The sequence below is a fragment of the Pholcus phalangioides genome, unplaced genomic scaffold (assembly GCF_987345545.1).
Source record: "Pholcus phalangioides strain wild (caught in Gottingen) unplaced genomic scaffold, Ppha-v1.0 ptg000011l_1, whole genome shotgun sequence".
In the NCBI taxonomy this organism is placed as follows: domain Eukaryota; kingdom Metazoa; phylum Arthropoda; class Arachnida; order Araneae; family Pholcidae; genus Pholcus; species Pholcus phalangioides.
The window spans coordinates 53426396-53444463 of NW_028301604.1; the positions used below are offsets into that span (position 1 = coordinate 53426396).

Sequence of the window (18068 nt, forward strand, 5' to 3'; positions counted from 1 at the left end):
GTCTTCAGCAATCAGTCCTACACTGAGTGATTATAGCACTAACCTCTCCATGAGAGAGATGGTAGAAAAGCCGTTCGAGATTGGTTGTAGGTTCCAGTCTAAGGCCAGTATTACACTATAAAAGTTTGATAAAATCCCTCTTATATAACTTAAAAAATCCAACCAATAAAGCTCATAAGTTACATTCGTGCAAATGCAACCGATAAGCTTATTGGTTGAATTTTTCAGGTTTTATAAAAGGATTTTTATGAAACTTGTATAGTGTAATCCCAGCCTTAAAACGATTAAAAATATAAATGAACTAATAACCGGGAAACTTTCTGCTTACTCTTTTCAATAATTGTAGGGAAAAGTAAAAAAAAAAGTTGTGGCATTCAGTATCCACATAAAAATGAGAAATTGAAAAAACCTCCAGAGAACAGCATTTGTTTGCTGAAAATATATATAGAAAGTTTGGGCATATATACAGGGTGATTATAATTAAAGATCTTGTACTTCGAGTAGTTTTTCTCAAAAACTACTTATCTGAATACAGCCAAATTTTTAGAATATCTTAATGAGACTGGGAGAGAGATTTATGTAATAAAAATAGTTTAATTTTTGAGCACCAGATGAATAAGTTACACTTTTTTATTGATTTTTTCCCTCCATGGACCATATAGCGTATATAACAAGTTACAATGGAATACGTCCTACAGAGTGAGCGCTACATAGGTCAGAGTAGTGTCAGTATACTGAAACTACTTGGGCCTATGTAGCACCAGTTCTCTGGTGGACTTATTCCATTGAAATGTGTTATATACACTATATGGTCCATGGGGAAAAGGAAAAGTCAATAAAATAGCTCCACTTATTCACCTGGTGATAAAAAATTTAACTATTTTTTTAATTGCATAAATCTTTCTCCCATGGTCTCATTAAGATATCCTAAAATTTTGGCTGTATTCGGATGAGTGGTTTTTGAGAAAAACTCAAGAATATGGGAACTTTAATTATAATCACTCTGTATATTCAGGAATACCACTTTTATTTTTTCGATTCCAATTTAAAACATGATAGAAACCTAAAACTTGCATTTCTATAAAATTTGGATTCTTGTCATTGACAAGTGTATCGTATTAAAAAATAAATACATATTGTGTCCAAGAAAAAAGGCATTCAAAAAAAAATTACTTTCATCGGGTAAAATGGAATAGCTGGTTCAAAATGAAAAATAATTTGAATTGATCAAAAACAACATTTAATGAGTCAATGAAAATTTCATCATTTGTTTTTGTAGTTGATGATGCGGTGATGTCATAGTCTATTTACAAGAGCCGCAAATGAAATCGTATTCTTCCCGAAAAATGTCAAGGTGGGCCCACAGAGATCAATACACACATTATTTCTAGACCTTTCACAGCAGATCTGAGCATAAGTGGTCATCAATCTATCTTACTGAACCTTCCATCTTCAAGCGATATTCTAGCCCAACTCAGATATTCCACCCGACATACCATCTGTGAAAAAATAACGTTCCATGTAACCAGAGAGATTCGTTAGCTAATGGACACAATACAAATACAAATACAACACCACAACAGGCAAAATGCCCAACGAGGTGGCTGATAACAATAAAATACAATATTTGTGATGTACATTGTACTTAGTTTCAAATTATTGGGCATATTTCCAATAATTAAGAAACACCTTTGAAAATTCGACTTTTAAATTTCTGGAAACGGAAAAACCCTATAGCAGCCGTGATGATGGCGACAACCGAGAGTGCGGCCAACACCATCTATAGCAGGAAGGCCTCCGCGCGAAGCTCGTGACGTCATTTAAGAAGGCCATCTCACAGAGCCTCTCTTGAAAGGGTTATAATTATGCAAAACAATTGTAAACTTTTGTGGGGGCCCAGGGGCAGTGCTCCGGTTGCCCCAGCCTAGTGACGGCCCTGTCATCTCACCTATAGCCATTGTATATACTACAAAAAGGGTTAAAGATGGCGCATGCACCGACCTGCTACATCCAATGGGTATAGATAAGATGAGTTCCTTCAGTGACGTCATACAATTTGTACGGAGGCCTTCTGCTATAGATGGTGTTTGCGCGGCGCGCAACACTGACTTTATAGCATCATGGGGACATACATGAAGGCGGGAAAAACCCTGTAATTCATAATACTCGTGCTTCCTATACATATAACTAGCTGTTACCCATCGCTTCGCTCGCGTGGATTTGGTTATTTGAAAATTACTCGGCAATGATTCCCCCATATAACATTTGAAGGCCTCATGATACCCTTGAGGTTTGAGTATGTAGAAATCCCGTCTTAGTGGGTATCTACATTATAAAATATACTGACCACAAATTTAATATTTCTAGCTTCAGTGGTTTCGGCTCGGCCATGATTGCCCTGTATAACCTTTGAACTGCCTTATGACCCCTTAAGCCCCGTTCTCATGTGCAATATTGGAGGTCGCTTTGGGGTGATAATTACCGGCATGGCAACTTTTTCCCCTCGTAGGGAAAAAAAAGGTGGGAGAAAAGCTCACATATAAAAAAACCCATCTTTCTTGGGGTGGATTGGTGGTCGACACCGACCTTCTCTCACATAATCCTTTGCGCCGCGAAAACTACTGTAAGCTCCTTCGTCAGCCATCTTGAATCAAGCACTTCCGTTCAACCCACGTAACCAGTGACGACTGACAGAAAGAAGAGGGGTATTACGGGCATAAACTAAACGTCATGTGAATGGTTTGTAGCGAAAATCCCCGTTACCGGCAACTTCCCGGGATGTTTTATTGCACATGTGAACGGGGCTTTAGAGGTTGAAATTTGGAACCCCCAGTGAGTCTTCAGATCAGCGGTTCTGAACCTTTTTTGACACGTGGAGCCCTATCCGGTATATAATTTCTATGCCGGAGCCTTGTAAGCCTCTTTTATTTATCTATCAAATTTACTAATTTATATTATTTTCATCGAGTCTGCGCGGAGCACCGGTTGAGATCCTGCTTTAGATCATAAAACTACTGGCTAAATTTCATATTTGCAGCTTTAGTAGTTTCGGCTCGGTGTGATTTCTCTATGTAACCTTTGAACACTTCTGGGGGGGGGGGGATTGAATTCCTAAAAACCCCTTTTTTGATGGTTTTTACGTCATGAAATGATACTAATGACTAAAGTTCATAATAACCGCTTCAGCGTTTTCGGCTCGGCGTGATTTCTCCATGTAACCTTTGAATCCTCTTATGACCCCCCCCCCCTTTTTAGGGGGTCGAATTAAAAAACCCACTTTGTTAGTTTTTACGTCATGATATAAAACTACTGTCCATATTTCAGTTAGAGGTTTCGGCTCGGCGTGATTTTTTCTATGTAACCTTTGAACCCCCTTCGTGGTCGAATTAAAAAAAAAACCATTTTTTGTTAGTCTACTGTATGAAACGAAACTGACCAAAGTTCATAATAATCGCTTCAGCCGTTCAGCGTGATTTCCCTTTGTAAACTTTGAACTCCCCCGACCCCCTTAAAAGGTCGTATTTCAAAAAATCCTTTCTTAGTTAGTCTTTACGTCATGAAAATAAAACGTTTGATCATGTTTAATAATTATAGCTCCAGTAGTATCTGCTCGGCGTGCTTTCTGATACTTTTGAGCCCCCTTTGGGGTCGAATTTCGAAAAAACTCCTCCTTGGTGAGTCGTCACATCATGAAATGAAACTACTACTTCATCAACTGTGGCCATATTGCAATTTACTGCCATTAATGAGATGGGTTGGAAATGAAGGTGCTGTCTAGCGGTGGCCGCCTCAAGTTCGTTAGGGAAAATATCTTATCTATATCCTCCCTCGAGTTCGAACCAGGGACAGCAACCTTCACGGTGGTAGACCGATATCTTACTACCACGCTACTCGGGCGCAAATGAAACTACTGACAAAATTTCATATTAATAGCTTAGCGATGAATCAGTCAGGGAATGTTATTTTTTATATGTAGAGATGGATGTTTCTTTTTTCGGCACACGATGCATCAAATTTAGAGAATTTCTGGAGAGATGTCTCGTCTCTCTCTTCTCACGCGCGCGGAAGTGAACCACAGCACCTCTTGCTAACCGGGCAAGTGCATCGACCATTATACCACAGAAACATGACCTTTCTTCCTTTATCAGGAAGCCTCTTGATTTGAAATATAATTGATGTTTGTGTTCTTCATTATGTCGTGTTTTCTTTATTATTACCCTTTAACAGAAGAATGTAGGCTTTCACGGTCGATGTCAATGTTGGAAGATTCCAGGCTAAAGATGAGGTTCAGGTGAATTAAAGTACTACCAAACGTTTCATACGTATCAGTACTGTATATACCGTCAACCGGAACAACTTTGTCAAATTTTTTTTTCTTCACAACTGCTTTGTCAACTGATAACACACAGTATACGAAAATGCTTCAAAACCATCATAAATAATTAATCTTGTGATCTTTTTTCTCTGAGGAAACATGACAACATGAGTAAACATTTATATGTTAAAAAAATAGAAAACACCAATGGCAAAGTTACCCTGGAAACGGGGCAACTTTGCCAACTGTGTTAAAACCAGTGCAAATCAGAAAAAAGATTTTTTAAACTATGAAAACACCTTGCACACCTTGGAATTAACTATTTATTGTGAAAAAAAGGCACACAAAAATATTTAAAACATTAAAATCGGAAGGTTTAAAATTCAAAAACTTTAAGGTTTAAAGAACATTTTGACATTTTCATCAGAAAAGGTAAATTTGCCACCGTTTTCATTGTAAGGAAGGTCAGTTATATATGCGCACGATGTGTTGAGTTTTTTTATCAGGTGCGTTCGGGAAATAAAAAAATTTTCATTCACCGCACTGTGGCAAAGCCTCCTAGATTTGAAAGTGGTCCAAATCCCGAAATTAGATGGAAAAAAAAAATTAAAACCGAAGTTTTCGTATTCAAAAGAGAGAAATAAAAAAAAATCAGTGTATATATATCGAGAAATGTCTGGGGCATCTTGAGGTGGTGTTTAATATTTGTTTGCATCGGAGGGTCAAAGTAGGATGATAACTCACTCAAATGGAATTTTCTCTGAAATGTGATGAAAAACTTAACTTAGCATATTACTCGGTTGTGTTTGAGTGAAAAACACACACACCTTACAGTAAACTAGGATCTTAAATAATAATCTGTAAAATACGGGACATCGTCAACTGTCATCAAACCCATTGTCAGAAGTAGGCACAAGCACCAATCGTCATTAAAATTCCAAAAAAATTGCAGACAAAAAATTAAACCTGTCAGATGAATATTAATATAATTTTTTCCATAATTATCATATTATAATTTACATCAGTAATTCCCAACGTGGGCGTTGACGCCCCCTGGGGGCGATGGAATGTTCCAGGGGGCGGTAGAAACTACGGATATAACATGGAATTCTATGGGTTAGATTGCGTTGGGGGCGCTGGGAGAAAAAAATTTCTGAAGAAAGGGGCGATGTGTGTGTGTGTGCGGGACAAAAAATGGTTGGGAAACTAAGATTTACATAATGAAACGCTATGTGTGTATTCACGACTTTAGTAAATATTACAAATTCAAATAAGTATTGTTGACAATAACGGGACAAATGTATAAAAAACAATCACAACAACGAAAATTACAGGGATGTCCCGTAATACGGGATGCAAGTGGTCCGTCAAATTGTTTCGGACATTTCACTGGTCCTTGTTTTCAGAAACGTTGAGGAAACACAGTTTTAGAAAATGGGTATCCGTAGTTTTGCTTTTTTTTAGTAATTTTGAGCACAAAAAGTGATTTACGAAAAAATTCATCTTTGTCCCACCGTGAAGTTCTTTTCAGATGTTTTAAATGTCGTGGGCGAACGCGTTGTATGATTCATTACCGTCCCTTTTCTTGTAATAAATTTTTAAAATTACCTTACGTATGACTCGCATAGTGCAAGTGGTGGATTGGGCTCGATTTTTAGAAAGTCAACAGATCTGTTGATTAAATACAGTGCATTTTGATGAAAAGTTCACACGCGCACACAAAATTTAAACATACCTTGAATTTAGAAGCATTAAATTTCGTCTGAATATAGAAACCTTTTATCAGCCACCTTTTAGAAAATTGAAAATCATGCAACAACAAAAGACCATGTCGTGTTTCCTCGAAAGGAATTAGTTGTAATTATAAGGAAAAAAACAACAAACCCTATGGAAAATACTCCAACAAAGATCAGGGCAGAACTGGAAGAATTTTCCAACACATTGGCTTGAAGAACATGAACCCTAAAATAGAAAATCTTTTGGAGAAGCCCAGCCCACGAGCAAGCTTTGCTATGCAGTACATGCTAATATCCGATCATTCGGTTAACGCACGATGAAGTTTCACCATCGCTTGAATAAATTTTAAAAGCAAAGATTGTTGCTGGCGAATTTTTTTTTTTGGAAATTTATGATTTGTAGAAAAAATTACATAAGCGTAAATTAATTTAAACAATCAAATTTCTATATTTTTGAAGTGTTTGTAGCACTCTGAGTATTATATATTTATTAATTTTAAATAATCGGTGGTTTTTTTTCATTATTTGTTTGAAATTCCATTCTAACGTGAAGTACCGATAGTAATCCGAATCGAAAATACAAACTATATTTTATATATTTTGCGATTTTACATAGTTTATTTTTTAAGTGTTGTGCTAGGGAAAAAAAATATTTTTTTAAGTGAAAAGCTTGATTTATATGCATGCAAACATTGAATTAAGTGCTCGGAAAATATTATATTTTCACTGTGGCATTTTCTTAAAAATACTTTGGTGTCATTTTTTATTTCAATTTTTTCCTTTTGAATATGAGGACATATTTCATATTTCAAGTATAATCAATCAAAAAAAATAACTATCAATAATAACTGAAAAAAATTGATTAGAAACAGTAATTTTGGCTTTAAAATGCCGAGAATTGCAAGAAATAGAAAATGTGGTAATTGTGTTAAAGTGATTTTTTAAAATTATCGAAGCTATTATTATTCCCTCATACTTCTCGGCATGTGTGGATCTATATTTTTAATGTGAATCAAAAAGAATTTTCTAAAAATATGCACTAGTTTTTGAGAAAATATTTTGTCTAGCCAAATTCACTATATGAACCACAGTGAGCCGTTACGAAAATATGACAACTCTTAACTCCCGTCTCCATAAAATTGAGAGTACACCATGAAAATGCTTGACACTTTTTTCGCCAAGAACTTTACCTCAACAAACATTCTAAGTTGTAGTTACTCTCCAGCCGTGGGTGGTTTTTGAATTTTTTTTGTACAAAATCGCTGGATATTTTTATCCGCTATGTATATAGAATGCGATAATAGCGTACTCTGTGAAATTTCATAGAATACCTGAAACGTGATATTCCCGTTGCCCGCAGCTAGAAGGTTAAGAACCGTACCATCAATCTCCTGGGCCAAGTTGACATTCATCATTTTACCATGTTCGTCTGGGGTTGAATCAAGTCCAGGGCTGCAAATAGATACTTTATCAGCCCCGGCAAGCACGCATTTTGGCGCTCCCTCTTAATGCAGGAGCAGTTAACCGATGAATTCATAGCATCCTTTAGTTCAGCGCTCGGGGCATCAGACCCACCTGCTCCCCCCTTGCTGCGGCTCTTCGTCAACGGCTTCTCCTGGTGCCACATCAATTCGCCGTCTTTTTTTCTGTGGACAGCGTAGTATCACCAAAATTTCGACGCCTGCGGTCGAAAGGTAGAAACCTAATCCCGATCAAGCTCTAGGAAGGGAGCAGCAATGAAGATGCGATGGTAAGACTAAGAGAAACTATGAACCGTGTCAACGGGGAATAAAGGTCAAGGACCATTGGAGGACAAAGAGTAGAGCGATGATGATGGAAGTGACAAGCAAGGATAAAGTCCAGAGGGTCCTGGAGGACTTTAGACAAGATGAGGAATTAAAGGACGATTTCGAGGCAGAAGAGGCTAAAAAATTCGATCCTAAAGTCGTGGTCTATGATGTCGAAAACACATCAATGAAGAGGAGTTACTTGCCTCGATGAAGAAGTGCGCTGATCTGAAAGAGTCTAAATTAAAATTGGTGTCAAATCCACCACTAAAGGTGAAGCAAAGAACTGGATAACCCAGTTAGACACTGTCCTTCAATAAAGTGATCCAATTGGGCCACACACCACACATGCGGGTTAGCCCCGAAACGGCAAGGAGGGTGTGAGGGAATTACTTAACCCCCCCCCCCCTCCTCCAGTGTTTCGGTGTTGGCATTTCGGCCATAGGGCCAGGATGTGTAAATCAAAGGAGTGCTATAAGGCTTATGGCGACAAGGGACAAAAAATGGCGGAGTGGGGCAAAGAGTGCCCCAGTGATGCATAAACTGGTCTTGCCAGAACAGCTTGGGAAACCTCAAACCGGTAACGGATAATCTCTGTACGGAAAATGATTGCAAGATGTTCTAAAGGGAACTTTCAAGAGTGAGGGCCAACGTGAATTACTATCATTGATTGCAAAAGGGGGAATCACCAGCAGCGTTTAGCCAGTTGATGAAAAAGAATTGTAGGATTGAAATTGCGGAGTTTTCGCGTAAAGGAGTTCGTTTCGAGAAGTATTTGCAGCGCGTTTGAGCGTGCTCATAGAGCGCTTTTTATGCGAGAAGTGCATGCTCGTGTTAAAAGAACACTCGTTAAAAGTGTAAATGAAATCGCGGACCTGTCGCGTAAAGTATAGATGAAGTGTAAGTCGCGGACTTTTTCGTGTGATAATTGAGGAAAGTCGCGGTATATAAGTATATAAGGTGTTTGTTAGCGGGAGATGTAAATTGCAACTCCTGGGTAACATTTGAATAAAGGTGGTCTTCCTCGTAAGAGGAAGGGTCTCCTCGCGAGATTCTAGTGGTGATGCCAGATTGGCTCAAGTTGTGCTTGTGCTATCTTGAACCTATCTTGACTCTCGGCCTTTCACACGAGTTGTGTCAGGCCTTGTTTAAGTTTGACCCAACGGTGCAAGTAGCACATCTTGTTCCGAGCACGTTTGCTCTCACAACCGAAATAATCAGAATTTATCCCGCATGCCCCTAAAGGCGGGTCGTGGGTGTTGTCAATGCATACCTGCACCCTCCCGACTAGGTACTAATAGTCTTGGCATCTGAATGACCTCTAAAACAAACGCGAAAAATGCACGATTTGAAAGAGAGTGCAAGAATTTGACAAAAAGAATTTGAAAATGACAAAAGTCTAGGTTGGCAAAGTTGCCCCATTTTCATCAAGCTTCCTGGTGCAACATTGCCAAGCTATATTATTAATCCTGAATTCAACATAAAACTTGCATCTGAAAGTGATTCTGATTATCTGTTGTATCAAGCAAAACAAGTAGTTTTTACTTATCTTTGAATTAATGGACAGGGTGTGACACTTTTTATAGTCTACAAAAACCCCTATTCTACAAATCAGAAACAAGCACTGATGAAGACCTGTAAACAACTGGTGAGGCTGAAAACGCAAAAAAAGGCTATTATTCAATGTCTTTTCTGTGCAACGAAATCATGGGGGCCTTTATTGGCTAGTTCAGGAACTTGGCAGGGTGCAAATCATAATCTTTTTCAAAAATTGGCAAAGTTGTCCCGGTTGATGGTACTGAAGATGCTCACCGCACGAAATGCTTATTAGTGTGTAATTCACCAGAGGCCGTAACTAGTATCTTTGTGAAGAGGTGAGGCAAACGTGATTTTGACCTACTGTGAAATTCGACAATTTCATAATTTTTGTTTCCTCCTCCCCAAAATATTCCATTAAGGACGGCAGCTGCTCCCTCTCTTTGTGCCCTTCCTCTAGTTCCAACCCTAAATTCAACTGTACCAAAAATTCAGCGCTGAATCTTCTAACCGTTTCCCCCCTTCATTTCCTCATTGAATGTAAACGATGAAAACTATCCCTGAATTTGTCAATTTTAATTTAATCCTTAAAAATACCTTCATACCTTTATGAAATTGGATTAGCAATTTCTTACCAGGAAAAATAACTTCTAGAGATGCATCTTTAAACTCGTAGCCTTTATCACTGACTGCTAAACAAACATAATCTCCAGAATCTGTGATGGTAGCATTAGAAATGAGAAGTTCAGATTGAAACCTTCCATCATTAGCCATTATTGGGTCTTCATCTGTATCTAGAACCCTGTAGTATTTGGATCCTAACCGAAATGTCCTTTTCCATCGCCCTTTTTCATGTTCTGTTATAGTTTTCATCCACTAAAATAAAGGAAACACACACAATAGATATTTCTCAATCAATCTCATTCGTAAACTTATCGTATACTTATAACAGACATTCAAAATATTCTACAGTTTATATTATGTAGTTATTCAATTTTAAAATAATTATGTTTCATAATATGATGGACACTTTCTCATTTTATTTTTTTAGTCGGCGACAAAATGATACGTGATTAAAAAAAAAGTGTCACAATAGAACCTCGACTACGTTCGGTAATGTTAGAGAAGGGGACCTTAACATTTTGGACAAAGAAATCAAAATTTTGGCATACGCAGATGATATATGTAGTCTTGATTTGGGACTCTATGATCAGTCGGTCTGTAGAGACAAAATATTGGAAAACTTTGTTAGGAATTAATGAAATGTGTTTGTTAATCTTTCTAAATCAAAAGTTGTTGTCGTCCGTAATGGTTATAACCTTTCAAAAAGATATAAATATTTCTATTGTGACAAAGAAGTTGATATTGTCAATGAATATGTTATTTATAACGGTCTTTTCGCGCGTTCAACATATTTACAAAACAATAAACTGCTTGAATTGATAGACTGTAGCTCACGTTCTTTTAGACACCTCACTAGATTTCGAGATAAACTAAAATTTTTTGAAGCAGGAGTACTTTCTTCTCCGCCTTGTTTGCATGTGAAGTATGGAATTACAAGGGCAAAACAATAGTCTAGACTCATTGCTTTTAGATTCGTCAAAAAAATGTTACTCGTTACCTCGTCAGTCCCCTCGTACATTATTTACTTTGAATTTGGTCGCTTATCCATTTGGAAGCTAACACTAAAATGGTTAGATAGGGTTTATAAGTTACCCTAAGCAAGATTTCTAAAAACTTGTGTCAGGTTTTGCATCGACTCTAAAGTTGGCTAAGGAAGTCATTTCTTTTATTTCTTTGAAAAACAATTACCGGGAATATGATTCCCCAGTCGCTGACCCTCGATCAGTTCTGCTCTGATAACAGTTCCAGAATTCTCCTTGATTTCGGGAATCATTTGGCGGATAACTACTTTAATCGAATACATAATACGGATTTCTACCCTTGTTATAAAATTCTTGATTTATATTCCCCGGAAGCATATCTGAACGGTAATTTTAGTTTCGTCTACATTCAAAAAACCTTCTGCATGCATATTGTAACTTTTCAAAGTGGTTTCGATAGATTTAATTCTACATGTTCATTCGGTAACCGAGGATGTGCCCCTGATTTTTCTCATGTGTTTTGCTCATGTAAAGAGCTGGAGGGCATTAAATCTTCCCTGTCACAGCCATAATTTTTCTCGTTGTTTGAACTGGTTAATTTCTTGATGACAGATATTGCTTTATTCACCGCTTTTCTAAATCTCTTGAAATGTTACTGCATAAAAAAAATTCTATTTGTTTTAATTTTTTTTCTTTTTTAAGTTATTAATTTGTTTTTGTATGTGTACCATAATATATTTGTGTAACTCCTATTGATCTAATCTGAAGTTTCTCTGTACTCCACCAATGTTCATCGGCTTTGTCTACTTATTTTGCTGTGTGGTTGTATTGGAAGGGCTCCGGCCTATAATGATGATTAAAAAAGGGACCTCGGATATAACACCACGATTAAGCCGGCGGGAATATAAAATTCACAAGGTATCAGGAATAGCAAATGAATTAAATAAAAAATGTATTCATGCATTTTTACCTGTTTAATCCTCCGTCAGGGCAATGAATTTCACAGGTGCATCACAAACAAATTTTCAAACATCAAAGCTTCAACTTAAAACGCGGAGACAGTGCTAGTGTATCTTCTCCTTGCGTCGGAAGCTATTGTCTGGGCTTTAAAGAACAATCTCGTTTATTAACGTTATTCGGTTTCCTGATCCAAGTTGCTCAGTCCTAAGTTCCGATTTGTCAGAAGAATGGGTTGCTTTAAATATTTTCAAGGTGCTTTAATTAAAATTTGCGTCTTTTTTTCAAACACCATCACTTATTTTGTTAAAAATTTCATAAAAGAACAAACGAGACATTTCATTCCCACGGGCACTCCATAAAAAACGTCACCCCTTCCGCGGGAAAAGCGGTAGTACATCACCACATGACAATAGACAAGGATTAAGAAAAATCTTCAGGTTCACATATTTCAAAGGAGTTACCTATGAGCACGTTAAAGGGTGTTCATCTTTCTGAGTTCCAAAAAATTCTTCCGTACGAAACGTATAAACTACACGTACAAGGTGTTTGAAAAAAATATATTTTGGTAAGTAATGAACATATATGGATGAAATGCGCAGTCACGCACAACATAATATCGGATTTATTTAGAACCGAAAAGTAGTTACAACTATTCAGCAATCAGTAATGTTTTTTCATTACAAAGGAAATACACGGAAAAATACAAAATTACTTCAAGGAATTTTGTATTTTTACTAATTTGTACTTTTTTTACTTTTGTATATTTACTTCCTTGGTGATTTCTGAGTGTTATTGGGAAAGTTTATTAAAATTTCCCATAGTTACCACTATGTCTTTCTGAAGATGCTCTACCCACATTGACGTACCAAAGTTATTCAAATTTTATAGGTCATTCTCTTTTGTTGTATTTTCTCAGAATTTTACTTTTGTAACGGATGGAGTGCTATCAGTGAACATTATTTTACTTATGTTTTCCTAAATAAATCACACAATAAACTTTATCTCATCTTTAAGGTATCCATCCGCTTCTAAATGTTTCTTGAAATCTTTTCCAGACAAGCTCGAGAAATTCCTATTTGTAAAGCACGAGAATAACGTATCTCTTTTTATTGCTTGCGTAGTTTTATCATTTTCGATCTTGTTGATGTTTTTTTAGATGTCTAAGGCCGAGATTGCACTGTAAAAGTTTGATAAAATGTTTGTTTTACAAAACTTGAAAAAAACAACCAATAAACTTAATGGTTAAATTTGCTTCAATATAACCAAAATGCTCGTTGGTTGCGTTTTTCAAGATTTATAAAAGGACTGGTATAAAACTTTTATAGTGTAATCCCGACCAAAGGCTGGGATTACACTACAAACGTATCATAGAAGTTCTTTTATAAAACTTGAAAAATGCAACCAATAAGCGAATTGGTTGCATTCGAGCAGATGCAACCGATCAACTTATTGGTTGCATTTGTCAAATTTTATGAAAGATACTTCACAAAACTTAAAAAAAAACAACCAATAAGCTTATGGCGAAGAGTAGATGACTTTGCCTAATAGTGTCGAGCTGGAATGTAAGTGCTATGCTTATTCGTCGCATTTTTCGAGTTTGATAAAAGAACAGTTACCAAACTTTTATAGTGTAATCCCGGCCCAAGTTGAGGAAGTTTACAAAACAAATAGGCGAGGAAAGAAAAGGAATCTTACTTTTATATGAAGCTTGACCCCAGGAACGTTCTTTCCTTTGCATCTGAAAACAACAGTGTGGCCATGAAGTACAGTCGAGTAGCGAGGGTTAATGGATGTTATCTCCGGAGGATGAAGAGGATCTGCGAGGGAAAAAGTAGAATAATTTATATACAGTTTAACACCTGTTATATATGAATGTAGAACAGTGATTTCTGGAGTAAAAGTCGTACGGTGACTTACGTCCGATATAGCTACCATGAAGGACAGGGTATAACGGATGGGTTGCACATTTCGCAAGTGCACGGCTATTCCCTGTAATTTTTCCATACAGCCAATCACATTGCTCTATCCTCCATCATAATTCGCGTAATTTTTCCATTTTTTTTTTGTTTTTCGTATCTGATCGGCGAAGAGCGGTACAAACGCACGGTGGTTATTTCTACCGCTGTTCCGCGACACATTTCAAATATGTAATCACGCTTTTTTCAATATAATATATTAACGATTTTATTTTCTAAATCAACAAATTATTTACAAATACAAGACTACAACAGGCAAAATGCCCGACGAAGTGGCTGAGAAAAAGATGCCCATAACAAGTATGGATGTCATATATTACTAAAATACAGCAATCCAAGTAAAAATGCAATCACAAAAATTATAAGCAATATACAGTATAGGGGAACCCGAGGCACAACGGGGTACCTGGGCGGAATGAAGCTCGACGTTTTTCGGTGGCAAGGAGGTGCTACCAGTCAGCGGCAATAAGTAGATCTAGACCAACCTGTTACTGTAAAACTACAGCAGCCAGGTTAGTCTGGTTTTCTTGAGCGTTGGTGCGTGAGGTTTCCGTTTTATGGAATTATCGCTCCTGTATTGTAACTTCTGATGACTTTGTAACCAAGGAAAGGTATACATACTTGCTTACATTATAATTATAGTTAGTACATGCTTGAAGTATAGTATAGACAGAAACCCTAAGCCGCTCGTCAATGAGAATTCCTAAATCGGTAACCCTAGTTGCATCCGGGATAGTCCATGTTCCAATCCTTTTCTAGTGGGTCTGGAGCAACTCCCTATCGCTTTCATTCTCAATTACCCCCATTAGCTTCACGTCATCTGCGAATTTGCTAACAATCCCATCGATACCATGATCGAGTTTATCGATAAAAAGTGAAAAAGTATGGGACCCAGGACACTTCCGTGAGGAACTCCACTTGTGACACCTGTCCAAACAGAGAATTTCCATTCCAGCCTTATCTTATTGTGCCATATCTCTTAACCATGATTCTATACAATTCAGCAAGTTGCCCCCAATCCCAATCTCGTGTAAACGCTTCAAGAATTTACCATGGTTGACCCGATAGAATGCCTTCTGGAAATCATGGCAAACAACATCTACATTTTTGCCCAAAGCCTTAGTCACGTGATCATAGAAGCAAAAAGGATTAGTCACACATGACTTCCCCTTCCTGAACCCATGCTGATTATCCGACAATACATTATTCTTCTCTATCCACTTCATCAATTGCTTTTTGATAATAATTCCCAAAATTTTCGAGAGGGAGCTCTTCAAACTCACTGGACCATAATTGGACACAGCCTCTCTACTACCCTTTTTAAATATCGGAACGACGACATTAGCAAGTTTCCAATCCCTTGGGACGATACCCTTAGCAACACTACTCCTCTAAATCTGCGCGACTGTTCCCAACAATTCATTACCACATTCCCTGAGGACCCTAGGATAGATAGATATCTGGTCCTGGTACTTTGCTCGCACATACATTTTTTAGAATATTTAGGCCCTCTACATCTTTCACTTGAATATGGTTGAGGATTTTATTACTCTATGCAACATCCGTACATTGAATATCGTATTCTCTACTAAAATTGACGTGAAAAAGTCATTGAAAGCACTACACATACCTACATTGCTCTCTACCCTAGACCCTCCTATCGAGTGGGGGGGGGCAACTGTCCCCTTACATCCATTATTGGCGTATCTAAAAAATGATTTTGGGTTGGAGCCAATGTTGTTTGCCAACCTAGAATCAACTTCCTTTTTAGGAACCCTTATCGCTTTTTTTAACGGCTTTCTTTTATCAATAAACAATGAAAGATCACCTCGTCCACTTTTATACTCTCTGAATGTTCTTTTCTTTTCAAGATCGCTATCCGTGAACCTTAGGGGGCGTGATGTACAAACACGCTTTTTTCGAACAAAGAGAATAACGTCGTGCAAAATAAAACATAGGTTTGTACTAAATTCTTCCCATTGACTTACCACTCCGACTGATTCCAACCGATCTCTCTTTGAAAACTTCTGCTAACCTTTCTCTCAAAACATCAAAGTTAGTTCTCCGAAAAGAAGCAACCAGTCTTTTGTTATCAACCTTGCCCGATAAAACTTACAGAGAAAACTGACGACACGATGATCACTGGAAGAAAACTCGTCCCCCACGAAAACATATTCAACAAGATCCTCTGAACTAGTGAGAACTGAATTCAAAATAGCAGTACCCCCTAGTGGCTTCTGCTACACGCTGATACAAAATGTTATCGAGCACCAACTTAAGAAAGTCCCTTTCATATTTATCTGTAGCTGAAAGATTCTCCCAATTTATATCCGGGTAATCGAAATTCTCTAGTATTACAACCCTCTTACGCTTACATATGTAGGAAATTTCATCGTGAAGTTTGGCGATGTAGTTTGGATCCCTATCCGGTGGATTGTAACAAACCCCAACAATAAGTTTATGACATCTTTTGTTTTCAAGCTCTACCCATATAGTTTCAATATCACTTCTCTGCACGTTACATGATCTAGCGTTCAAACATGGTTTCACGTACATCAACACTCCACCCCTTTCCTATCCTATTTCTTAAAAAAGTATCGCATCCCGAGATGTGTAAGAAAGATTCATCTCCATCGTTTGCCCAAGATTCTGTAATCGCAATAAAATCCAGGCCCTCCACAGCTATCATAGTTTCTAAAAGATGTTTCTTATTACCCAAGCTCCTGGCATTTATTAGCACACATTTTAATTTGCCCTGTGATTAAGTGTGAATCGAGAAGCCATCCAATTCAGAGGTGGGAAATTCCCCGTCAGTATTGTTGTGATTATCATTAACTTACCCGCATTCCCGACTACGTGATCTGGGAGTAAAAAATCTGACCTAAGCCTATCGTAAACCTCCCAGACCCACTCCTATTCATATGAATCTCATCCCAACGAAGCGACATATTTTTAAATGTGGGAAGCTCCAAGAACGTTACCCGAAGCGAGGAGCAAATGTCCTTCAGGCCTAAATTGCATTGGTGTTTCCTACTCCTATACCACATACTACCCCTTGGCAGTACTGGAATCACTGCCATACCTGTACCACCTTCCCTAAAGGATAATAGTAAATCCCGGTACTCTGACAGAGACTCACTAATATCCGCTCCTACCTGATTTGTTCCCACCCACAAGATTACCCGCAAGGGCAACTTTCTGCGATGAAAACTTCTCTAACGTTGTTAATCTTCCCCCCAGGAAGGCAACAGCGTTCGAAACCCTGAAAATCCCTACATACTCTGTTTCCCAGTTTCCTAACCATAGAATCACCGATGATTAAACCTATCGTTTATCCTTAAACTCATCACTATCCCCCCCTACCTCATCCCCGACCACCCATTCGCCCTCTAAACTGTTGTTCGTCGGGATTGCTTCTCGATCGACAGGTGGCTCCGTAGTAAACGGGCCCTCTAAAACCCTAACTCTCTCTTAGAACGCTTCAACCTCGAGTTCCAACCTTGCCACATCGAAACACTCCTTACAGTTGAAACTATCAGCTACTATTCTCCTAGATTAGGGAAACCTCTCCCGTCGCAAGCCCTACACAGCACTAATCGAGGTCGAGGCATACTAACACTATTGCTAAAAACTATATAATAGCATATAAAAAACAGGAAAATGGCAAACATGAACAGGAAATTAGAATAACGTAAATTAGATTACAATGCAGAATATACGTAAAAGATTGTAAGAAAATTAAGTAAAACAAAATGTTCAACACCCAAATCACAAGGAAGAATTATATATGTATATAAAGAATGGAACACACCCCTAAAAAGTATTAAGATACAAAGTAAAATTCATACTTATTAGTAGCAAATTATCTATTCACTAACACTAAAAGAATAGGACCCAAAATGAAAAAAAACAAAGAACTGGGAATTATCACGCGTGACGTCAGTTGGTAACTACTCCAGAGCCTCATGAGGCAGCCCTTGTTATATGGCCCTGCCTTTATATATAATGCTGTTTTTTTTTCCAAATTTCCTTCATTTTTCGAATCCGAATATCTCAGCAAATATCGCACTTAGAAACGTAATTTTTTTTGTTGGCGTCAGGAGAGTTAGAGCAACAACTTTCTAATTGAGTTTTTGGGCACAGGGAGTTCATGT

At 37.7% G+C, this 18068-nt stretch overlaps 1 protein-coding gene across 4 annotated transcripts in view; it reads right to left on the reverse strand.

Moving 5' to 3' along the window:
• LOC149080562 (fibroblast growth factor receptor-like 1) overlaps positions 1-18068 on the reverse strand; it is a 45134-nt gene that overhangs the window by 4653 nt on the left and 22413 nt on the right. For 3 of the 4 annotated variants that reach the window (XM_089239684.1, XM_089239687.1, XM_089239686.1), the window contains 2 exons: positions 13634-13755; positions 10010-10250 (listed from right to left, as the gene is read on the reverse strand). In XM_089239684.1, coding sequence (XP_089095810.1) covers positions 10010-10250; positions 13634-13755 — 363 coding nt within the window. Of the gene's footprint in view, positions 1-1223; positions 1500-10009; positions 10251-13633; positions 13756-18068 lie in introns of those variants that run through there. The other variant, XM_089239685.1, reaches the window with a different exon arrangement.